General features: G+C 43.4%; 1 protein-coding gene across 4 annotated transcripts in view; it reads right to left on the bottom strand.

Annotated features, from left to right (window-relative positions):
- ASTN2 (astrotactin 2) overlaps nucleotides 1–25,983 on the bottom strand; it is a 939,506-nt gene that overhangs the window by 19,497 nt on the left and 894,026 nt on the right. For all 4 annotated transcript variants that reach the window (XM_077283456.1, XM_077283455.1, XM_077283458.1 and 1 more), the window contains one exon: nucleotides 25,335–25,518. In XM_077283456.1, coding sequence (XP_077139571.1) covers nucleotides 25,335–25,518 — 184 coding nt within the window. The remainder of the gene's footprint in view (nucleotides 1–25,334; nucleotides 25,519–25,983) is intronic.

Below are 25,983 nucleotides of genomic sequence, written 5' to 3'. Positions count from 1 at the left end.
TCAAGCCCAAACATCTGGAAACACTTTCTCTCTTTGTGAATAACATATATGCAGTCATTTTGCAGGTTTCCCAGATCCCAGTGTTTGTATTTAGCAAATGTGGAGATCAGAAAAAAAGTTGGTGGCAGTAAGAAGGAGCATATCTCCAGAATTAGGTTCTCCGGTTAAAATAGCAAAACAATAACGTGCCTATAGGCAATGTACTAAAGCTTCTAACAATTTGACATTCTAGAGGAGAGAGCATTAAAAACGTCACGAAAGGTAGCAACACTAAACATTATAGTATAAAGTATTATATCTCCGCTAATTGTTACATCGGGGTCTGCATTAAATCAAAATAGACAGAATGATTGGACTTAAAGTGAACCTGTAATGGTGAAAATGGTATCTGACCTGCAGGCAGAAGGTTATAGGGCAGGAGGAGATGGCAGATTAATATACAGGATTGTGGGGAATGTTTCAGTAAATTTGCATTCTACTTATTAAAATCTCTGTTGTCTAGTGGGTGGCCCTACAGTGGTTTGGAAAAGTTTTCACCCTCTTTGGAATTTTTCTTGTTTTGCTACCTCACAACCTGGAATTTCACTCTTTTTTTAGAGGGTTTACATCAGTTCCTGTCAAGAACATGTTTACAACTGCAGACATTTGGTTTTCTTCTTTATTGTAAAGCAAACAACAAATAGGATAAAATAACTGAGAACTTCAGTGTGCATAACTATTCACCCCCCTAAAGTCAGTACTTTGTGGAGCCTCTTTTTGCTGCAACTACAGCTGCAAGTCGCTTTGGCTACTGGGATTTTTGCCCATTCATCAAGGCAAAACCGCTCCAACTCCTTCAAGTTAGATGGTTTCTTCTGCTGAACAGCAGTCATCAAGTTTTATCACAAAATCTCAATTGGATTAAGGTCTCGGCTTTAACAAGGCCACTCCAAAACATTTACACATTTCCCCTTCAACCACTAGCAGTACACTTTGGGATGGAGGTTCACCCAACAAGACAATTACCCAGTCTCAACCCACTGACAAACTGAAACAGGTTTTGCTCAAGAATATCACTGTATTTCGCACCATCCATCCATCTTCACCTCGAATCGGACCATTTTCCCTGTCCCCGCTGACGAAAAACATCCCCACATCAGGATGCTGCCACCACCATGTTTCACTGTGGGGATGGTGTTCTTTCAGTGATGAGCTGTGTTGGTTTGGCTCGAGACATAGCGTTTACCTTGGTGGCCAAAACGTTCAATTTTAGTCTCATCTCACCACAGCACCTTCCTCCATACATTAGAGAAGTCTCCCACAAATACAAGCCTTGCCATTTTTGTGTGCAAGTAAAGGTTTTTTTCTTGCCATTCTTCCAAAAAGGCCACCTCTACGGATTGTACAGCTTATTGTGGTTGTGTGGAAAGATTCTCTAGTCTTTGTGTCAGGACTCTGAACATTTTTTACCTTTTGTGCATTACTGCCCTTTTTCAAGATGGCGTCTTTGGTCTCATGTGCACTGTGTCTCCTGCTATAAAACTCCACCCCAGCCTTCAGTCTGTGCTAGAGTCATCTGCCTTGCATCCAGCTCCTAACCTCTGCTTACTCCCTGGCTATACACCTGCTCCTGTGAACCTGTGTGGTGATCCTGCTACTCTGCTCTGAGTTCCTGCTGCATACACAAGTTTCCAGTAATCCTCCTTCATCTGCTGTTCGCGTTTACTTCCATCTGCATTTGCTGGTCATGTAAGCTGTTGCTGCTTTGCAATAACCTGAGACTATTAACCAGGCCTCCCTGGTTGAGCTAAGATAGGATTTGAACTGCCTAATAAGCATATCTATCTGTGCCTGGACTAAGACAAGGATTTATTCGTGTCAAGTATCCTCAAGAATAACTGTGCTTCATAGACTTTCTGCTTCATTGCATTTTCCTCTGAAGTTTCCTATAGACTGCTAAGCTGCGTTTATTATTTGCACCAAGTGTTGTGGACTTGAGTTTCTCTCTGCACCTGTTTGAATCATCGTGTGATAATATAGACTTTACCACTTATAAAACTGTGTCCTGTAGTTGTCTTTTTCCACGCAAAGAGCTCCTGAGTTATCCCCTATAATTATTACACTTTGCTTGGGTACTCTGCAGCTCCTTCGGGGTTACCTTTGGTCTCTGTGCTGCCTCTCTGAGTAATGCCCTCTTTATCCAGGCTGAGAGTTTTGGTGAGCGCATTCTCTTGGCAGGTTTGTTGTGGTACCATGTACTTTCCATTTGATGATGATGGATTTGATGGTGCTCCGTGGGATCATCAGAGATTGGGATTTTTTTTAGAACCCAACCCTGACTTGTACTTCTCAAAAACTTTGTCTCTGACTTGTTTGGAAATCTCATTGGTCTTCATGTTGTTGTTTGGTAAGTGGTGTCTCTTGCTTAATGGTGTTGTAGTCTCTGTGGACTTTCAGAAAAGGTGTGTATATACTGACAGACCATGTGACAGATTGCAGACAGGTGGACTTTTCTAAGCATTTAGGCATCTCCGCATGGTGTCCCCTTCTCCCTCCATGCAGGGATGCTGGCTTACTCACTGCCCCAGCTCCATGGCGTGATTCCCCAGCATGCTCCTGCTACTTCCTTTTGTGCTTGCTGTGGCAACTGGTGGTGCACACCTAGTGTGTGCTCCCCTGCTCTTAAAGGGGCAATGCGCATAAAGAAAATGCCCTTAGCTAGTTGCTGAGAGGCATATAGTATAATGTGTACACTTGCAAGATGGCCAATTGCTGGGAGTAATCCTGTAAAAAAGACTCCCTCTCCTTTATGGAGTATTCAAGCAGCTAGTTTAGTCATTAGGCAGTTGGTGTTCTACCAGTGCAGTTGTGAGGTTACCTAGTCCCATTGCGGCCATAATAATAATAATCTTTATTTTTATATAGCACTAACATATTACGCAGCGCTTTACAGTTTGTACACATTATCATCGCTGTCCCCGATGGGGCTCACAATCTAATTTCTCTATCAGTATGTCTTTGGAATGTGGGAGGAAACCAGAGTGCCCGGAGGAAACCCACGCAAACACGGAGAGAACATACAAACTCTTTGCAGATGTTGTCCAAGGTGGGATTAGAACCCAGGACTCCAGCGCTGCAAGGCTGCTGTGCTAACCACTGCGCCCACCGTGCTGGCCATGTCCAGAACCCAAATGCCTGCTCCCGAAGGGGCCAGTGTCCTGAACCTGAATCCTTGCTCCCATTGTGGCCAGCGTCCTGAACCTGAATCCCTGGTCACAGGGCAGCCAGGGCCTAAACATTGTCCTCTGGTCCAGATGTGGCCAGTCCTGTTCCTGAAGTCCCCTGAAGCGGCCAGTGCCTGAATGTTGTCCCCTGGTCCTGTATCCAAAGTCCCCTGGTCCTGGTGCAACCAGTCCTGTTCTCGAAGTCCCCTGGTCCCGGAGAGGCCAGTCTTGTTCCCGAAGTCCCCTGGTCCCAGTGTGGTTAGTGTCTAAACATTGGCACAGTAGGTCCACAAATCCACGTGTGCCACCGTTATAATATAACAATGTGACTTACACACGTTGTCAAAATTATTGGTACCCTTCGTTTAATGACAGAAAAACCTACAATGGTCACAGAAATAACTTGAATCTGACAAAAGTAATAATAAGTAAAAGATCTATGAAAATGAACAAATGAAAGTCAGACATTGCTTTTCATCCATGCTTCCACAGAATTTTAAAACAAATAAAACTCATGAAATAGGCCTGGACAAAAATTATGGTATCCCTGAAAATAATGTGACAAAAGGGACATGTTAAATTGCGGTGTGTCCACTAACTAGCATCACAGGTGTCTCCAGTCTTGGAATCAGTGAGTGGCCTGTATATAGTGCTTCAGATACTCACTGTGCTGTTTGGTGACATGGTGTGTATCACACTCAACATGGACCAGAGGAAGCGAAGGAAAGAGTTGTCTCAGGAGATTAGAAAGAAAATTATAGTTAAAGGTAAAAGTTATAAGACCATCTCCAAGCAGCTTGATGTTCCTGTGACTACAGTTGCACGTTACTCAGAAATGTAAGATCCATCGGACTGTAGCCGACCTCCCTGGACGTGGCCACAGAAGGAAAATTGATGAGAAATCAAAGAGACGGATAATACGAATGGTAACAAAAGAGCTCAGAAAAACTTCTAAACAGATTAAAGGTGAACTTCAAGCTCAAGGAACATCAGTGTCAGATCACATCATCCGTTGTTGTCTGAGCCAAAGTGGACTTCATGGGAGACGACCAAGGAGGACACCATTGTTGAAAATAAATCATAAAAAAGCCAGACTGGAATTTGCCAAACTACATGTTGACAAGCCACAAAGCTTCTGAGAGAATGTCCTATGGACAGATGAGACAAAAAATTGAACTTTTTGGCAAGGCACATCTGCTCTATGTTCACAGAGGGAAAATGAAGCATATCAAGAAAATAACACTGTCCCTACTGTGAAACATGGAGGAGGCTCTGTTATGTTCTGGGGCTGCTTTGCTGCATCTGGCACAGGGTGTCTAGAATCTGTGCAGGGTAAAATGAAATCTCCACACTATCAAGGGATTCTAGAGAGAAATGTGCTGCCCAGTGTCAGAAAGCTTGGTCTGAGTCGCAGGTTATGGGTCTTGCAACAGGATAATGACCCAAAAAATTGAGGATGGAGGGCACCACTGGGTGTTCCGGGCATCTTTAGCCCTGTCAGACGCAATGATTTTTCCATGACCCAGGTTATTTTCTTCCTCCTTGGCACACACCATTGGTACCTTTAATGCGTCTCATACTTGCATTCGTTATTCACACCTTTGATCTCTGTGTTCTCTTTAGTATAGTATTTTTTGCAGCATGAATACATTATACTAAATGTGCTGCTGCATTTTGCACCTTATTAGGGTATTTTGGCTTATCTGCCACTCATCTGCATTATGTGGCACATTCCTTTTTGTATTTATATTGAGATGCATTTTGTGCTTATTCCAATTTTGTTATTTGTGTGATTTCTATGTTTTTTCCATATACTGTATATAAATATTTGTGCTATAAGAGTTAACGCTCAGTGTGCCTCAGTGTGCCTTGGGTGGTACACAGATTTGTCAACATTATATCCTCTGTATAATTTGCCTGGGTTTCATTAGTATTACCATTTGTGTATCCAATAAGTGGACATATTTTCTATGGGTGGTCTGACAGGGGTGATTAACTGATTGTGTTAATCACAGTTTCTGTAGTCTTGTTACAGATTTTTTAAGTGTTTTTAATATTCTGTAGTGTGTGTAGCTGTTCATTAATAAATAAATTATTTTTGTATATTGATTGGTGATCTCATTGCATATGGTGTGTCTTTTTCTTCTTTTGTTAAAGGATAATGACCCAAAACACACAGCTAAAAACACCCAAGAATGGCTAAGAGGAAAACATTGGACTATTCTGAAGTGGCCTTCTATGAGCCTTGACCTAAATCCTATTGAGCATCTTTGGAAAGAGCTGAAACATGCCGTCTGGAAAAGACAACCTGCAAACACGAGACAACTGGAGCAGTTTGCTCTTGAGGAGCAGGCCAAAATACCTGTGGAGAGGTGCAGAAGTCTCATTGACAGTTACAGGAATCATTTGATTGCAGTGACTGCCTCAAAAGGTTGTGCAACAAAATAATAACTTGAGGGTACCGTCATTTCTGTCCAGGCCTAGTTCATGAGTTTTAATTTGTTTTAAATTCTGTGGAAGCATGGTTGAAAAGCAATTTCTGACTTTTATTTGTTTATTTTCATAGATCTTTTATTTATTATTACTTTTGTCAGATTTAAGTTATTTCTGTGACCATTCTGCGCTTTTCTGTCATTAAACGAGGGGTACCAACAATTTTTACCACATGTGTAAAAATAAAAATTCAAAGTAATCCTGACCTGTCCACTGTTAATCCATAATGATGAGGTCCCATGACAATCCTTGACTATGCTACATCCAGATGATGTGGTGAGAGGTGAGATCAGTAATGTGACCGCTCATCATGCCAGCCTAAAAACACAAGTGAGAACGCGGCTTCAGTGACCAGCGGTGATGCAATTAAGATTACCGCAGGTCACACGTGACAGATTTCCTGGTAAGCTAAGGGTGAACTGCGATAACCTTACAGTAAGGTCACCTGAGTTCATAGCAGCTGGTTCTCACACTGTGCAGCACCAGTGCCAGACTGATGAACGACCACAAGTCCAGCACTCGGCACTCCGGCACCCAACAATCCAGCACTCTAGCTACCATGAAACCCGGTGGTTGTGAAATCAGTTAAAGGCTACCAGAGTTCACAGCCGCCGGGTCTCTCAGTAGCTGTGAGGCCCGTAAACTTCATGGGAACCTTTGAAGGACAGTTTATAATTACTGTAATTTCCAGCTGCTGGACCACCCTAAGGTTACTTTGGGTATGTATTTTACTCTACTTGTTAATGAAAAAATTAATAAATAAAAAAAAACAACATTGATTTCGGACTATGTGTTGTCTAGCCTCACACCGTTCTATTGATTCTATCCAGCCTGTTGGGTAAACTAATTAACTCAATGTTTACTGACTAATTTAAGGGATTTAAGTCATTTCCCTATCCTCATTTGTTTGCAGGGCAATTGTCCTGCTCTTACCCGCATTTTGCTTTCTTTTGCAGCCCCCTAGCCATCACTACGACCATTTTACAGCCACTTTACAGCATCAAAATTCGGGTCCTTATTGACTTCTACTGGGTTCAGGTTCGGGGTCAAATTTGGACTGAACTTTTAGCTCAAATTCGGCCAAACCTGATGAACAAGAACTTCCATGGGTTCGCTGATCACTACATATGATGTATTGTAAATTAAGAAAAACAATTCCAAACGCGGTGAAATGGGGAAAAAATGCAATTGTATCTTGGTTTTTTTATGGAGTTTATTGTGCTGGTATGATTACAGTGATACCAAACATGTGTTGTGTTACATTTAAGTAGTGAAAAAAAAAATTCTAATTTAGAAAAAAAAATAGTATTCTGAGACCTGTAACTTTTTTATTTTTGTGACAGGGACTGTTTACTGTATGGCGAGCTGACAATTTTATTGCTACCATTTTGAGGAGCATTTTGATCATATTGTATATTTTTAGCGAGGCAATGTGGTTAGAAAAACACAATTCTGGCATATTGATTTCTCTTTTCTGTTTTCAAAGATTAATGTCTGAGTTGATTAATGTTATATTTTGTTCGATCAGACTTATGTGGTTATGGTGATAAAACATAGGCTTATTTTATTTATTTCTTTGTTATTAAAAGGGGAGAAGGTTAGTGATTCCAATTTTTCTTTTTTTTTTCATTTATTTAAAAACATTTTTTTTTAATTTTTGAAATGTTTCACTTTATTTTTTAGTCCCCTCATGGGATTTGAAGGAAGCACAGGATGTGATGACACCGCTGGTGTCACTGGCACTGCCTAGGGGACGCTATCAGGGGGCCACATGAACAAGCACAGGGAGTGCAGGGACAAGGCACGCCAGACGGTCAGCATGAACCGACCGGGCAGGAACCCAGGATCGATCCTCGGGACCATATCCCTTCCATTGCACAAGATACTGGAGGGAACGATGGACCAACCAGGAATCCATGATGCGCTCAACCTCATACTCCTCCTGACTATCCACCAATATCGGCGGTGCTTCCACAGCCATCAATGGCTTCAGCAGGGCACTGTGGAATACATTGGGGATCTTAAAAGATGCTGGAAGGTGCAAACGAAACACCACTGGGTTAATCACTTTCGTGATCTCATAAGGGCCAATAAACTTAGGACCCAATTTTGCCGAAGGAACCTTAAGCTTAATGTTTCTGGTCGACAGCCACACTTTATCCACAACTCGAAGGGTGAGTCCCACAATTCATCTCTTGTCTCCAAAAGCTTAAGCTTCCTCTGATCCTCCCCAATATTCTTCTGGACCTCCTGCCATAACTTCCTCAACTGCTGTACTGCAATATCAGCCCCCGGGCAACCGGAGTCCAGACGAGAAAACTCCCCAAAGTGTGGATTAAACCCATAATTACAATAGAAAGGGGAGGTACCTGTAGAGTGGTTAACGTGGTTGTTGAACGCAAATTCTGCTAACGGCAATGCATCGGACCAGTCCTCTTTGACTGGACGTGGCAAGACAGTGCAAAATCTGTTCTAAGGACTGATTGGTCCATTCAGTCTGACCATTGGTCTACGGATGGTATGCAGACGAAAAGGACAACTCAACCCCCAACCGCTTACAAAATGCCCTCTAACACTTGGACACAAACTACACACCACAATAAGACACCACATTCAAGGGCACACCATGCAAATGAACCACATGTTAAATGAACAACCTAGACAATGTCTCAGCAGAAGGTAGTGCCACTAAGAGCACAAAGTGTGCTTTCTTCGAAAACTTGTCCACCACCACCCAGATGACAGTATTACCCTTGGAGGAAGATTGGTGATAAACTCCATGGGCAAATTTGTCCATGGTCTATCAGGAACTGGAAAAGGCACCTATTACCCGGCCGGCCGGTTATGAGAGCTCTTAGTGCGGGCGCAAACTTCACAAGCTGATACAAATCTCCTCACATTAGAAGTAAGCGAGGCCCACCAAAAAACCCTTGCGATGGCCCAATGAGTGGCCAAAATCCCTGGATGTCCACTCAGCACTGAATCATGGAACTCCTGGAGGATTTTGAGTCGAAGCTGAACCGGAACAATTTTCCCACCGGCTTGGACGGAGGAGCCTGAGACTGGACTTCTGCAGAGACATCAGTCACCACCACCCCAGGTTGAAGAATGGAGGAAGGAGGCTCAGGAGGAGAAACTGGATCCAGACTGCGGGACAAGGCATTGGCCTTCACATTTTTAGATCCTGGACTGTTGTGAATTTGCTTTTTGCTCCCTCTAGTGGTTACTAGTTTTTTGACTCTGGTTTTTCTGTCATTCCTTTTATCCGCACCTGGGTCGTTAGTTAGGGGTGTTGCTATATAAGCTCCCTGGACCTTCAGTTCAATGCCTGGCAATGTAGTTATCAGAGCTAGTCTGCTGAGCTCTTGTCTACTGATCCTGGTTCCAGTTATATCAGCTAAGTCTGCCTTTTGCTTTTTGCTATTTGTTTTGGTTTTGTATTTTTGTCCAGCTTGTTCCAAATCTATATCCTGACCTTTGCTGGAAGCTCTAGGGGGGCTGGTGTTCTCCCCCCGGACCGTTAGACGGTTCGGGGGTTCTTGAATTTCCAGTGTGGATTTTGATAGGGTTTTTGTTGACCATATAAGTTACCTTTCTTTATTCTGCTATCAGTAAGCGGGCCTCTCTGTGCTAAACCTGGTTCATTTCTGTGTTTGTCATTTCCTCTTACCTCACCGTCATTATTTGTGGGGGGCTTCTATCCAGCTTTGGGGTCCCCTTCTCTGGAGGCAAGAAAGGTCTTTGTTTTCCTCTACTAGGGGTAGCTAGATTCTCCGGCTGGAGCGTGTCATCTAGAATCAACGTAGGAATGATCCCCGGCTACTTCTAGTGTTGGCGTTAGGAGTAGATATATGGTCAACCCAGTTACCACTGCCCTATGAGCTGGATTTTTGTATTCTGCAGACTTCCGCGTTCCTCTGAGACCCTCGCCATTGGGGTCATAACAGTTTGCCAGGCCAGTATTAAATGTTTAATGCATTGCAGAAGAGGGATTATAAGAAAGAAGATTCTGAGTTTTTTTTTTTTTTTTTTTTTCTTCTTCCCCTTTACCTCAGAGTGGCTATGCTTGCTGCAGACATGAATGTCCAGACCTTGATTACAAGTGTGGACCAGCTGGCTACTCGTGTGCAGGGCATACAAGACTATGTTATCAGAAATCCTAGGTCAGAACCTAAAATACCGATTCCTGAACTGTTTTCCGGAGACAGGTTTAAGTTTAGGAATTTCGTGAATAATTGTAAATTGTTTTTGTCCCTGAGACCCTGTTCATCTGGAGATTCTGCTCAGCAAGTAAAAATTGTTATTTCGTTCTTACGGGGCGACCCTCAGGATTGGGCTTTTTCGCTGGCGCCAGGAGATCCGGCATTGGCTGATCTTGATGCGTTTTTTCTGGCGCTCGGTTTACTTTATGAGGAACCCAATCTTGAGATTCAGGCAGAAAAGGCCTTGCTGGCTATGTCTCAGGGGCAGGACGAGGCTGAAGTGTATTGCCAAAAATTTCGGAAATGGTCCGTGCTGACACATTGGAACGAGTGTGCACTGGCCGCTAATTTTAGAAATGGCCTTTCTGAAGCCATTAAGAATGTTATGGTGGGTTTTCCCATTCCCACAGGTCTGAATGATACTATGGCACTGGCTATTCAAATTGACCGGCGGTTGAGGGAGCGCAAAACCGCAAATTCCCTCATGGTGTTGTCTGAACAGACACCTAATTCGGTGCAATGTGATAGAAAAACCGCAAATTCCCTCATGGTGTTGTCTGAACAGACACCTGATTTAATGCAATGTGATAGAATCCTGACTAGAAATGAGCGGAAAATTCATAGACGCCGGAATGGCTTGTGCTACTACTGTGGTGATTCTACACATGTTATCTCAGCATGCTCTAAACGTATAGCTAAGGTTGTTAGTCCTGTCACCGTTGGTAATTTGCAACCTAAATTTATTCTGTCTGTTACTTTGATTTGCTCACTGTCATCTTATCCTGTCATGGCGTTTGTAGATTCAGGTGCTGCCCTGAGTCTCATGGATCTCTCATTTGCTAAGCGCTGTGGTTTTACTCTTGAACCATTAGAAAATCCTATTCCTCTTAGGGGTATTGATGCTACACCATTGGCAGCAAATAAACCGCAGTATTGGACACAGGTTACCATGTGCATGACTCCTGAACACCGCGAGGTGATACGTTTCCTGGTTTTACATAAAATGCATGATTTGGTTGTTTTAGGGCTGCCATGGTTACAGACCCATAATCCAGTCCTGGACTGGAAGGCTATGTCAGTCTCAAGTTGGGGCTGTCGTGGTATTCATGGGGATTCCCTGCCTGTGTCTATTGCTTCTTCTACGCCTTCGGAAGTTCCGGAGTATTTGTCTGATTATCAGGATGTCTTCAGTGAGTCTGAGTCCAGTGCACTGCCTCCTCATAGGGACTGTGACTGTGCTATAGATTTGATCCCAGGCAGTAAATTTCCTAAGGGAAGACTGTTTAATCTGTCGGTACCTGAACATACCGCTATGCGTTCATATATCAAGGAGTCTCTGGAGAAAGGACATATTCGTCCGTCTTCTTCCCCTCTTGGTGCGGGATTCTTTTTTGTGGCAAAAAAGGACGGATCTTTGAGACCTTGTATTGATTATCGGCTTTTAAATAAGATCACTGTCAAATTTCAGTATCCTTTACCGCTGTTGTCTGACTTGTTTGCCCGGATTAAGGGTGCCAAGTGGTTCACCAAGATAGACCTTCGTGGTGCGTACAACCTTGTGCGCATTAAGCAAGGTGATGAATGGAAAACCGCATTCAATACGCCCGAAGGTCATTTTGAGTACTTGGTGATGCCTTTTGGGCTCTCCAATGCGCCTTCAGTTTTTCAGTCCTTTATGCATGACATTTTCCGGAAGTATCTGGATAAATTTTTGATTGTTTATCTGGATGATATTTTGGTTTTTTCTGATAATTGGGATTCGCATGTGGAGCAGGTCAGGTTGGTCTTTAAAATTTTGCGTGAAAATTCTTTGTTTGTCAAGGGCTCAAAGTGTCTCTTTGGTGTACAGAAGGTTGCCTTTTTGGGGTTCATTTTTTCCCCTTCTGCTGTGGAGATGGACCCAGTCAAGGTCCGAGCTATTCTTGATTGGACTCAGCCCTCGTCAGTTAAGAGTCTTCAGAAGTTCTTGGGCTTCGCTAACTTCTACCGTCGTTTTATCGCTAATTTTTCTAGCATTGTGAAACCTTTGACGGATATGACCAAGAAGGGCTCCGATGTAGCTAACTGGGCTCCTGCTGCCGTGGAGGCTTTCCAGGAGTTGAAACGCCGGTTTACTTCGGCGCCTGTTTTGTGCCAGCCTGACGTCTCACTTCCCTTTCAGGTTGAGGTGGATGCTTCGGAGATTGGGGCAGGGGCCGTTTTGTCGCAGAGAGGCCCTGGTTGCTCTGTTATGAAACCTTGTGCCTTTTTCTCTAGGAAGTTTTCGCCTGCCGAGCGAAATTATGATGTGGGCAATCGGGAGTTGTTGGCCATGAAATGGGCATTTGAGGAGTGGCGTCATTGGCTCGAGGGTGCTAAGCATCGTGTGGTGGTCTTGACTGATCACAAAAATCTGATGTATCTCGAGTCTGCTAAACGCCTTAATCCGAGACAGGCCCGCTGGTCATTGTTTTTCTCCCGCTTTGATTTTGTTGTCTCGTATTTACCTGGTTCAAAGAATGTGAAGACCGATGCTCTTTCTAGGAGCTTTGTGCCTGATGCTCCTGGAGTCGCTGATCCTGTTGGTATTCTTAAAGATGGAGTTATCTTGTCAGCTATTTCTCCGGATCTGCGACGTGTGTTGCAGAGATTTCAGGCTGATAGGCCTGAGTCTTGTCCACCTGACAGACTGTTTGTCCCGGATAAGTGGACCAGCAGAGTCATTTCCGAGGTTCATTCCTCGGTGTTGGCAGGTCACCCGGGAATTTTTGGCACCAGAGATCTGGTGGCCAGGTCCTTTTGGTGGCCTTCCTTGTCAAGGGATGTGCGGTCATTTGTGCAGTCCTGTGGGACTTGTGCTCGAGCTAAGCCTTGCTGTTCTCGTGCCAGCGGTTTGCTCTTGCCCTTGCCTGTCCCGAAGAGACCTTGGACACATATCTCCATGGATTTCATTTCTGATCTTCCGCTATCTCAGGGCATGTCCGTTATCTGGGTGATATGTGATCGCTTCTCCAAGATGGTCCATTTGGTTCCTTTGCCTAAGCTGCCTTCCTCTTCCGATCTGGTTCCTGTGTTTTTCCAGAACGTGGTTCGTTTGCACGTAGTGTTGAGCATTCCGATGCTGCAAGTATCGGGTATCGGCCGATACTTGCTGTATCGGAATTCCGATACCGGGATTCCGATACTCTTGTGGTATCGGGTATCGGGTATCGCAACAACATTAATGTTAAAATGTGTAAAAGAGAGAATTAAAATAAAAAATATCGCTATACTCACCTGTCCGACGCAGCCGGGACTTCAGCGAGGGAACCGGCAGCGTTGTTTGTTTAAAATTCGCGCTATTACTTGGTTACGTGAATTCCCGGCTTGTGATTGGTCAGGTCGGCCACGTTGCCGGGACGCGGACCAATCACAGCAAGCCGTGACGAAATTACGTCACGGCTTGCTGTGATTGGTCCGCGTCCCGGCAATATGGCCGCCCTGACCAATCACAAGCCGTGACGTCACGGGAGGCTGGACACGCGCCCATTTTAAAATGAGCGCGTCCAGCCTCCCGGCTTGTGATTGGTTGACCGCGGCGCAACCAATCACAAGCCGTGACGTCACGGGAGGCTGGACACGCGCCCATTTTAAAATGAGCGCGTCCAGCCTCCCGGCTTGTGATTGGTTGACCGCGGCGCAACCAATCACAAGCCGTGACGTCACGGGAGGCTGGACACGCGCCCATTTTAAAATGAGCGCGTGTCCAGCCTCCCGTGACGTCACGGCTTGTGATTGGTCAGGGCGGCCATATTGCCGGGACGCGGACCAATCACAGCAAGCCGTGACGTAATTTCGTCACGGCTTGCTGTGATTGGTCCGCGTCCCGGCAACATGGCCGACCTGACCAATCACAAGCCGGGAATTCACGTAACCAAGTAATAGCGCGAATTTTAAACAAACAACGCTGCCGGTTCCCTCGCTGAAGTCCCGGCTGCGTCGGAGAGGTGAGTATAGCGATATTTTTTATTTTAATTCTTTCTTTTACACATTTATATGGTTCCCAGGGCCTGAAGGAGAGTTTCCTCTCCTTCAGACCCTGGGAACCATCAGGAATACCGTCCGATACATGAGTCCCATTGACTTGTATTGGTATCGGGTATCGGATTGGATCCGATATTTTGCCGGTATCGGCCGATACTTTCCGATACCGATACTTTCAAGTATCGGACGGTATCGCTCAACACTATTTGCACGGCATCCCTGAGAATATTGTGTCAGACAGAGGATCCCAGTTCGTTTCCAGGTTCTGGCGATCCTTTTGTAGTAGGATGGGCATTGATTTGTCGTTTTCGTCTGCTTTCCATCCTCAGACTAATGGACAGACGGAGCGAACCAATCAGACTTTGGAGGCTTATTTGAGGTGTTTTGTCTCTGCTGATCAGGACGATTGGGTGACATTCTTGCCGTTGGCTGAGTTTGCCCTTAATAATCGGGCTAGTTCCGCCACCTTGGTTTCGCCTTTTTTCTGCAACTCTGGTTTCCATCCTCGCTTTTCTTCGGGTCATGTGGAGCCTTCTGACTGTGCTGGGATGGATTCTGTGGTGGATAGGTTGCAGCAGATCTGGAATCATGTGGTGGACAACTTGAAGTTGTCACAGGAGAAGGCTCAGCGCTTTGCCAACCGCCGCCGCGGTGTGGGTCCCCGACTACGCGTTGGGGATTTGGTATGGCTTTCTTCCCGCTTTGTTCCTATGAAGGTCTCCTCTCCCAAATTTAAACCTCGTTTTATTGGGCCTTACAAGATATTGGAAATCCTTAATCCTGTATCTTTTCGTCTGGATCTTCCTGTGTCGTTTGCTATTCACAATGTATTTCATAGGTCCTTGTTGCGGCGGTACATTGTGCCTGTAGTTCCTTCTGCTGAGCCTCCTGCTCCGGTGTTGGTTGAGGGCGAGTTGGAGTACGTGGTGGAGAAGATCTTGGATTCTCGCCTCTCCAGGCGGAGGCTTCAGTACCTGGTCAAGTGGAAGGGCTATGGTCAGGAGGATAATTCCTGGGTGGTCGCCTCTGATGTTCATGCGGCCGATTTAGTTCGTGCCTTTCATGCCGCTCATCCTGATCGCCCTGGTGGTCGTGGTGAGGGTTCGGTGACCCCTCACTAAGGGGGGGGTACTGTTGTGAATTTGCTTTTTGCTCCCTCTAGTGGTTACTAGTTTTTTGACTCTGGTTTTTCTGTCATTCCTTTTATCCGCACCTGGGTCGTTAGTTAGGGGTGTTGCTATATAAGCTCCCTGGACCTTCAGTTCAATGCCTGGCAACGTAGTTATCAGAGCTAGTCTGCTGAGCTCTTGTCTACTGATCCTGGTTCCAGTTATATCAGCTAAGTCTGCCTTTTGCTTTTTGCTATTTGTTTTGGTTTTGTATTTTTGTCCAGCTTGTTCCAAATCTATATCCTGACCTTTGCTGGAAGCTCTAGGGGGGCTGGTGTTCTCCCCCCGGACCGTTAGATGGTTCGGGGGTTCTTGAATTTCCAGTGTGGATTTTGATAGGGTTTTTGTTGACCATATAAGTTACCTTTCTTTATTCTGCTATCAGTAAGCGGGCCTCTCTGTGCTAAACCTGGTTCATTTCTGTGTTTGTCATTTCCTCTTACCTCACCGTCATTATTTGTGGGGGGCTTCTATCCAGCTTTGGGGTCCCCTTCTCTGGAGGCAAGAAAGGTCTTTGTTTTCCTCTACTAGGGGTAGCTAGATTCTCCGGCTGGAGCGTGTCATCTAGAATCAACGTAGGAATGATCCCCGGCTACTTCTAGTGTTGGCGTTAGGAGTAGATATATGGTCAACCCAGTTACCACTGCCCTATGAGCTGGATTTTTGTATTCTGCAGACTTCCACGTTCCTCTGAGACCCTCGCCATTGGGGTCATAACACTGGACGCAAGGTGATCGAGAACTGGAATCGGGAAAAAAAGTAACCATCTAGTTTGCCTAGGAGTCAATCTTTTAGCAGACTCAATATATGCTAGGTTCTTGTGATCAGTAACTACAGTGATGGGATGAACCGCCCCCTCCAAAAAATGCCTCCATTCTTCAAAAGCCAACTTGATCACAAGAAGTTCCTGATTACCCACGTCATAATTTCCGCTGGGGAGAACTTCTTGGAGAAGAAGGCGCATGGTCTCAGATTGGTAAAGGTGAAAGGTCCTTGGGACAATATCGCCCCACCCTCACCTCCGAGGCATCAAACTCCACCACAAAAGGAAGGTTCTGGTGGATCAGGTTGAAATAGAACCAGGGCAGTCATAAAGCATTCTTTAAGAGTGAGAAACGCCATTACTGCTGAGGCAGACCAATTCTTAACATCAGCCCCTTCTGTATCAAGTCGGTGAAGGGCTTGACCACCTGAGAGAACCCTTGAATAAACCTTCGATAGTAATTGGCAAATCCCAAAAAGCACTGAAGGCCTTTCAGGTCCCGGGGCTGAAACCAATCTACAATGGCCTGCCCCTTTTTGGGATCCATAGGAAACCCCTCACTAGAGACAAAGAACCCTAAGAAAGGCAGTTCTTGGACAAAAAACGAGAATTTCTCTAGCTTAGCGAAAAGTCGGTTCTCCCTGACTCTTTGGAGAACTGCCCTATGATGACCCATATGTGTCTGCTAATCAAGTGAATAAACCAGAATGTCATCTAAGTACTGTATATTACTACAAACTGCCCAAGAAAATCAGAGAACACGTAATTGATGAAGTTTTGGAAAACCACAGGGGCATTGGTTAGACCAAATGGCATAACTAAATTTTCGAACAGCCCCTCTGACGTGAGAAACGCAGTCTTCCACTCATCCCCCTCCTGCACCTGGATGAGGTTATATGCCCCTCAAGTCCAGTTTTGAAAACCATTTGGCCCCGGATAATTGATTACACAAATTTGGAATAAGTGGGAGGGGATATATGTTTATTATAGTAATCTTGTTCAGTTCCCAAAAGTCAAGGCATGGGCGGAGACCACCATCTTTTTTTTCACAAAAAAACCTCTGCAGCAACAGGAGACACGGAAGGACAGATATGCCCTTTGTGGAGAATCTCAAATAAGTACTCCTTCATGGCAATCCGATCCAGACCAGACATGTTAAATAATGGGGCTTTAGGCAACTTTTCTCACAGTGGGCCACAAGCCTTGAGTCAATCAAGTTTGCTGACGACCTGCAATCCACAAAAGCAGAAGAGGGAAACAAACAATTGTTTACACCAACTTCCACTTTCAACAATAGTTTGAAGACTGAGGAAAAAAGTACCTAGTCATTTCCCGTGACCTCGGTATCCGGGGGGCAAGAGGGACAGTCCTTTATCTAATGTCTGGGTGCTCCACAATACAACCGCGACGTCTCCACTCATTCTCCCTCATGGAGACAGCCCCCACCTCCATGGGCTCAACCGACGACAAAGACTATGGTTTCACTGACAACAGAGGAACATCTCGTAGCACCACACCTCTCTCAGTCTGCGGTCCATACGGACGGCCTGGGTCATGGCCTCCTCCAGGGAATCTGGCAGTGGATGTAGGGCCAAAGCATCCTTCAAATGCTCAGAGAGACCCTGTCAGAATAGCCCCTGAGTGCTGAGTCATTCCAGGAAACCTCAGATGCCCAACGCCTGTACTCGGAACAGTACCACTCAGCAGAGCGCTTTCCCTAGATGAGACTCATAATTGTGTCCTCTGCCAATCTCACATGATCTGGTTCATCATAAATTAGACCCAAGGCCTCAAAGAACCAATCAACAGACATTCTCTCCGGGGAGGTAGGGGAAAGGGAGAAAGCCCAGGATTGTGGACCCTCACGTAACAGGGAAATAACTATCCCCACCCTTTGACTCTCAATACCTGAGGACTGAGGACACATAGAAAAAAGTAATTTACAACTTTCTTTAAACACCCGTAATTTTTTCTTATCCCCAGAAAAGGTATGTGGAAGTTTGACAGTGGGTTCAGGAGAGCATAGGGAAACATCAGACACAGAACCCTCCCCATTGCCAACCGAGGAAGAGGCACTCCCAACTGTATTAACTGTATCTGCCAACTCCCTCTGTACCTGTTGGTGAGAATCAACCAACGCTCTTTGCTCTACAGAGAGGTTCTGAATCATCTTAGTCAGGTTAGATACTTGATCTGACAGAGCATGCAGCGGGTCCATAACAACACACAAGATCCCCCCTGAAAAACTATATAAGGTCGGTGATAATGTGATGACACCGGTGGTGTCACTAGCGCTGCCTAGGGGGTGCTATCAGGGGGTCACGTGAACGAGCACAGTGAATGCAGGGACAAGGCACGCTGTGCACAAGGACCTGAAACTAAGCAGTGAGCAATGCACAGGACCTGGCACTGAGCAGTCATGTGACCAGAGGGTGGAGCCACCTTGCGTGCATGCAGGGAAGGCAATTAAATGCACATAGTGCAAGGCAAAGTCAGAACAGGTGGTCAAGGAAAGGTGAGGGTCAAAAGCCAGACAAGAGCGTAGTACCTAGGGATAAGACAAAGAGTAAAGGGAGACAAGCCAAGGGGGTCAGATAACCAGGAGAGACAGGGCAGTACAAAGCAGGATACAGAGGTGAGAGTCAGAGGACGATACACAGCAAGGCACACAAGCACAGAGTCACAACAATTACGGACGCAACCTGGGTCAGCAACCACTAGCCAAGTATATGGAAGTATCATCAACACCAAACCCCAGAACTACCAACATTAAATAGCCGCCCCAGAACCAAAGAGAGGTGAACTAAAGTTAACCCTTACCTGAACAAGGATGGAAGCGGAACCATCCTGTCCAGGGTCATGACGACAGATAGACAAATATGGCAGCCAAGGGGCCTTCAGCAGACCCCCAACTGCTATGAATGCTCATCAGACCCCAGTGATCATGTTATGGGGGTGATGGGGGGTCATTGTGAGCTTTCATGTACTGTTTGAACACCGCGGTCATCAATCGACACCAGAATTAAAATGGTTAAACAGCAACGCACTCTGGACGATGCTGTTACAGGAAGATAGAGGCTGCGTGGTACAGCTGGAATCTGCCTGGTATGATGTGGGCTTAGCTTTATACAAGGGGGACATGACATATGACATACGAGGAGGGGGTTAATCAACATATGAATTTAGACCTAAAATTGCACAAAGTTAAAAGGTAGAAATTAATTTTTAAGGGGTTTTATACTAAATGGTACCCTTGTCTCTTAGACCAAGAATCTGAATGGAAAGTAAGTGTGTTGTGAGTGTTTTTGGACGCTCCCATTCTTTCCACCAAAGATGCTTTCCATTAAAATGGAAAGTAAATGGATTAGGTGCCTCTGGAGGAAGTGAGATATTTCCTGGAAAGGATGGAGAAAAGTGGGTTACCCGGTTATTTTAGCACCACCTCACATTTTCCACAAACGTGGATTTTATAAAGCTATAAAAAGTTGCATCTTATCCAGATTTCAGCCTATAAGGCTTTATTAGTATTTTACAGTAGCCTTTAAAACTACCAAAAAACTTCCATTTATCATCCAAAAATAAAGCAAGTAGTCTAGAAATCGATGTCTAGGATTACTAAAAGTTATGATGTAATTAATATTAGTGCTATTGTTTACCGCTAGTCAGACGATCCTTATTCATTAACTTCAGCAGGAACCCTCATGAAGACCAACGTGAAGATTGCCGGTCTTGTTGAATCAAGTCCTTATTGTTCACAGATGCACTAATATACTTTTGTTCACAGATTGTAACTTTTCACACTTTCACACTATTGCCTGTTCCCAATAGAGTTCAAACTTCCACGCACAAAACTAGAGAAAAAACAGCCGTAAAAGCAATGAAGGCAATGACGGATCGGAGGTTATATGTCTCACCTGGAAATGATCCTTGAGTTGAACAGAAACATCAGTGGCAATGCCATGGATATTCGAGATGGGAGAATCCTTGTAAGGTTATTTTTCATTTAAACGTTATTGTAATTGTATTACTACTTTCTCATCATTAACTCATTACCGACATATAACATACATATAGGTCATATGCCAGTCCGAGTTTCATGCTGGCTCAGTTTCTGAGCCCGCATCTTTCCCAGCAGATGATGGCTGTATATTCAGCCATCATCTGCATCTAACAGCCATGCATGGAGCGGAAGTCCAACCGCAGCTGTTAACTTGTCAATCTCTGACAGTGGCATATACAACATGGCGGAAGGAAGTCAAGTCATTCCACGTGACCATCAGTGTCCCTGTGTCACAAACGTAGAGTGCCGATGAGTTGCCATGACGGCCTGGGGTCTGCTGAAGACCTCAATGGTTGTCATGATATTTCCCCTGTGAACGACAGCTATTGGCCGGCGTTCATAGGAGACCATAATACTTTGGTGTCACTGTTTATAGCACAAGCGCTCAGATTTTCAAGGTTCAAGTCTCCTAATGGGACTAATACATACAGTGAAAAATGAACAAAAATGCTATTAAGAATATGAAAAAAACATAAAACTTCAAAACCATCCACTTTTTCCCTCCATTAAAAATGAAGAAAGAAAAAATACACACATGGTATTCTTATGTCATTAAAAGTCTGATTTATCAAAATATAAAATGAAGTAATCCAATCAGTAAACAGTGTAATGAGAAAAAAAATTTAATTTTCTTTTTTACGGCCTCTGCAACATTGCAAAACATTGCAATAAGAGGCAATCAAAACATTGTATCTAGCTCTGAATCGTATCAATAAAATATCGGCTCAGGACAGAAAAAATAAGCCCTCACACAGCTCCGTCAACTAAAAATTCAAAACGATACGGTAATGAAAAATAGCGACACAAGCAAATTTTATTTTATGGTTTTACAAATTTCTGATTTTTCTTTTCCCCACTTAAATAAAAAAAAACTATGCACGTTTGGAATCTGCGCAATCATACAGACCTGGAGAATCATATTGCGTGATCATTTTACTGTATAATGAACATTGTAAATAAAAAAAATAAATTGTAGAATTGTGCTTTTTTTCGCAATTTTGCCACACTTTGATTTTTTTTTCGCTTTCCGTTACATTGCATGTTGAAATGGATGGCATTATTCAAAAACAAGCCCCAATATGGTTAGGTGGACAGAAAAATAAAAAAGTTATGGCTCTGAGAAGGAGAGGAAAAATTGAACATGCGAAAAATGAAAAAAATAGGGGTTAATTAACAAATGATGAAATAATAAAAATAAGTAGGAATTGAAGCTAAGGATGAATACAAGTAAATGTTTGCAGATACACTGAATTAGGAAGCCATGCTATTTATTACGTGGCTTCATGAGAGATGGTCATCATGGGAATGAAACATTCCAATTAGCACATGTGTTAAACAAAGGGAATCTAATAAATCTAAGCTGGATCGCCTAATCTGGGCCTTCATGGCTGGCCCCAAAACATGAAAACATGATCACTGTCCTCAAATGCCGTAATTACCGTAGCTTTTCCATTGTGACTCATGTGGAGAGTCTTGTCATATGGTAATGTGTTAATTCCCGCTCCGTGTACTGTGCTATTTTATTTCGTTTGATGCTGAAATTTGTATTTTGGAAAATCCCTTAAATCCCTAAATCTTAAATAATATAACGGCAATAATATGAGAGGTTTCAATGTGTCGTGAATCACCGCTATTCAAAAACAGTAGTTACATTGACATAATTCTTTCTAAAAACAGAGTATCCATCAAAGCTTTGTAGAAAAGGAAAGAATGAGCTTAAAAGGGAAAAATGCAATGTCTTCCTAAATGAGAAGGGATTAGAAGGCAAACTATGGCCCGCGTTACAGAAAATGGGTTCTAATCCTCCAAAATACGGAATTCTTATTGTAACTTTTTAATTAATATATAGATCATTTATTACATCTATTGTTTGCTTGTAAGTATTGATGCAAGTACTTTTTAACTTACAGTATTATTTAAAAGTGAAGCTGTCATAAATCTGCGCTTTTTGATAGGATGCTGATTATATTTCTTAATAATTCATACGTGCTGATAATAGAGAAATGGTAAAAAGAAGCTTGGAGGTCACTATCATTCAGGGATTATGTGTGTCATGAGAAAAATGATAATGATAGCTATATGCACTATATGGACAAATTAATTGGGACAACTACACATTACACTTATAGGAGGTTTTATAGGCTCCCATTCTACATCCATTGTAAGAAAGCAGAAGGTAAGATCCTGGATAGCAGGTATGCGTCACCGAGGTCACTAGCCTAAGTCATGTAAGTCTTGGGAGAAAGTGCACCTACATCAATAGGTTACTTACACGGTTTTATTTTTGACTGGATTTTGGGTCCAGGATTTAGGAATGACCAGAAGAGCCTGGGTGGGAATGGTCACTCCTGGTCTTAGAGGTCTAATAACAGGACCTGGGTTTGATCAGCAGTTTGTGTTGTGCCGAAGCTGGAGAAAGACAGTTAATGGTGGATAGTCTTTGCCTGTAAGTTGGTGAGGCCATTTTGCTTTACTTTGCATTACATAAAGAATGGAGTGTTTTGTTGGTCATTTGTGCTGAAGAAGGGATGTTTTCATATTGGTGCTGTGAAGTTTATGAAGGGTAAAAAAATGATTTCTGCTTTGATCCACGTGGCTACCATACATCTAAAACCTCTACACCATCCATAGACATTAAATGAAAGATATCACGAGAAAATGTCATATTTTTTTAATCAGGTTTATGTGTTACATGTGGTTTTTTTAATGTTTGACAATGTTTTTTTTTTGCATTTTCCGATTTGTATTAAAAAAAATTAATTAGTAATCTTCCAATTCTCACACATGCCACACAACCTATTTTAGACTCATACTTATTGTCCTTACAGCAAGGCTCCATTTTATCCAAGGCAGGATTACAATGACTGATAACACCTATGCACAGCTGATAACACATAATCCACAATTGGTGATGACACAGCTGACCCTGCTCCCCTCCCTTCACAATGACCTTTGCACAGGTTCATTAGACACTTCGATACAAAATATAGGGTTTGGAATCTTAACAATGTGACTATGTACATGTGTTGTTTCCTGAATCAGTAAGAAGTTAAAGTCTATAAGGCTAAGTTCACACGTTGCAGAATTGCCGCGGAAATTTCCGCGGCAATTCTGCGCCTCCTGCCGCGGGTATATCGCATGCAGAATTAGCATGCATATACCCGCAGGAAACTAGCGTTTTGCAAGCATAATTAGCTTGCAGAATGCTAGAGTTTTCCAAGCGATCTGTAGCATCGCTTGGAAAACTGATTGACAGGTTGGTCACACTTGTCAAACATAGTGTTTGACAAGTGTGACCAACTTTTTACTATAGATGCTGCCTGTGCCGCATCTATAGTAAAAGATAGAATGTATAAAAAAAATAAAAAACATGGTTATACTCACCTGCAGACCTCAGCGGCGTCCGTTCCTATAGCTGTTGTGCAGTGAAGGGCCTGTGATGACGTCACGGTTTGTGATTGGTCACGTGACCGGTCACATGCGGTCTCGCGACCAATCACAAGACCGTGACGTCATCGCAGGTCCTTCACCGTCCAGCAGCTATAGGAACCGAAGCAGCAGCGTGCAGGGGAGAGGCCGGAAGACTGCGGGGGACATCGAAGGTGAGTATATCGCTATTTTTTATTTTAATTCTTTTATTTTTTACCAATTATATGGTGCCCAGTCCGTGGAGGAGAGTCTCCTCTCCTCCACCCTGGGTACCAACCGCACATGATCTGCTTACTTCCCGCATGGTGTGCACAGCCCCGTGCGGGAAGTAAGCAGATCAATGCAGTCCTATGGGTGCAGAATCGCCGCGATTCCGCAATTTTAATGAACATGCTGCGTTTTTTTCTGGAATGCGATTCCGCTCAGGAAAAAAATGCAGCATGTGCACAAAAAATGCGGAATGCATTCTATTACATAGGATGCTTAATGGTAGCGTTTTTTTGCGGTTTTATAGCGTTTTTATAGCGAAAAACCGCGAAAAACCCACGAAAAATATGCTACGTGTGCACACAGCCTAAAAACCCTAATGGCCAGTGTAAAAATTGCTAGATTTTTACTTTTTTTTTGAATAAGGATCACAATAATCATATGTAAAAAAAAATTAAAAAATATATATTTTATAAATATACTTAACACAAAATTCATATTTAAATATTAGGTAATTTTTGATGATAGTTTCCCTTTAATATTGAGTTTTCTCTTCTCTTTGTAGCTAAAACAAGAATGCTTTCTAGATGATTTTTAAGGTGTTGGCAATTTTTGCTCATTTCATCCAGAAGAGCATTTGTGAGGTCAGACACTGATGTTGAGAAAGGCCGGGCTCATAATCTCTATTCTAGTCCATCATTAAAGTATTGTTATCCCTTCTTCACCATACTTTACAGTTGGCACAATGCAATCAGGCAGGTTATGTTCTCCTGACATTTGCCAATCCCAGACTCATACACAAAAGTGACAGATACAGAATTGAGAAGTGGTTCATTCATACAAGAACAGGTTTCCCTGCTCCAAAGCCCAGTGGTGGCAGATTTACAGCACTCCATTAGGTGCCTGGTCTCTTGCGTGCAGTTGCTTGGCCATGCCATGAAGCTCTCGGAACACTGATGTTTTGGTGATTCCAGCAATGTCACTTACGGGGCTGCTTGCTGTAGTTTTGATAAACTCACTGTTTTTCTAGCAGGCGGTTATCACTAGCAGACTAGTAAACCTGGTACCAAGTGGTCCAACTCCGCCCCCACCATTGATTGGCAGCTTTCTGTCTATGTACAGTGTAAACAGGAAGCTGCTAATCAGAGGTGTGGGCAGGGTTATACACAGCTCAGCATTCAGAGAACTGCTAGATCAGCAGTTGATCAAACAAGGATTTTATAAAAATTACTGCATTTTGTAAAGTAAATGCCACATTTCTGGAAACAGGGTGTTTGCTTCTACATCATGCTGCTCTCTGATTAGCCCATGATAAAATAAAGCAAAAGACCTTAAAGGGAATCTGTCAACAGGTTTTTGGCATGTAATCTGAGGACAGCATAATGTAAGGGCTGAGACAGAGATTTCAGAGATGTGTCACTTATTACGCTGTGTGTTGTTGTTTCCATACAATGAATGTTTTATCACCAGGTGACTATCACTGCCCAAACTATCTCCCTCATACCAAGTCGTCTGACCACTCCCCCTCCTCTGATAAGCAGCTCACTGTCTATATGCAATGTAGACAGAAATCTGAGAAATCTCACAATACACTGACACTTCCTTTTCAGAAGCAGGATTACAATGAAAGTTAACACCTCTGTTACAAACCTGGAGGCAAATAACACAGGCTCCACCACAGCTTGTGATGGTCACATATTATACAAAAAACATGAATGGGAAAACCTTCAAAGAGAGAATAAAAATAAATAATAAAAAAAGAATATGTTACAGAATCTGATTTATTTTCTTAATTAATTTTCTTACCGGGGTCCCAGCTCATCTTCACTGCGCCACACAAAATCTCCAAACTTCTCATAGAGAGTATTGTAATGATGCTGGACTCGAAGGAGCATTGAAGCTGATACTTCCATCAGGGTGTTGTAGGCGATCTGCTGCTCCTTGCCACTGGTGTATCCATTGTATAATGTATAAATTCTATCAGCGATTTCTGTAATGTAAATGACTTGTTAGCTCAGAAAGCTTTCCTTTATATTGTGGACAGAATGAATCACTCATGCACAAAGGTTAAACCATCCTGTTCTTCTAAAATAGTCAGCAATGTTACAGCAGAAGTGTGAGGCCAAAAAAAGGCCTCAAAGGAAATAATTTATCACACCATTCCAAACAATCTCATGTTTTACTGTGAAAACATAAAGATTATACAGCATATATACAGCAGGTGAAATAAGTATTGAACGTGTCATCAATTTTTGAAATAAATCTATTTCTAAAGGTGCTATTGACATGTAATTCTCACCAGATGTAGGTAACAACAACCCATCCAATCCACAGAGGCAAATAAATCACCATAAATGACCATAAATGACTGTATTTTTCTGACTATAAGACTATAAAACACACTTTTTTCCTCCCAAACTTTGGAGGAAAATGGGAGGTGCGTCTTATAGTTCTG

The sequence above is a fragment of the Ranitomeya variabilis genome, chromosome 2 (assembly GCF_051348905.1).
Source record: "Ranitomeya variabilis isolate aRanVar5 chromosome 2, aRanVar5.hap1, whole genome shotgun sequence".
NCBI lineage: Eukaryota > Metazoa > Chordata > Amphibia > Anura > Dendrobatidae > Ranitomeya > Ranitomeya variabilis.
Note: the sequence above shows the minus strand (reverse complement) of the source record. Positions and strands in the feature narration are given on the sequence as shown.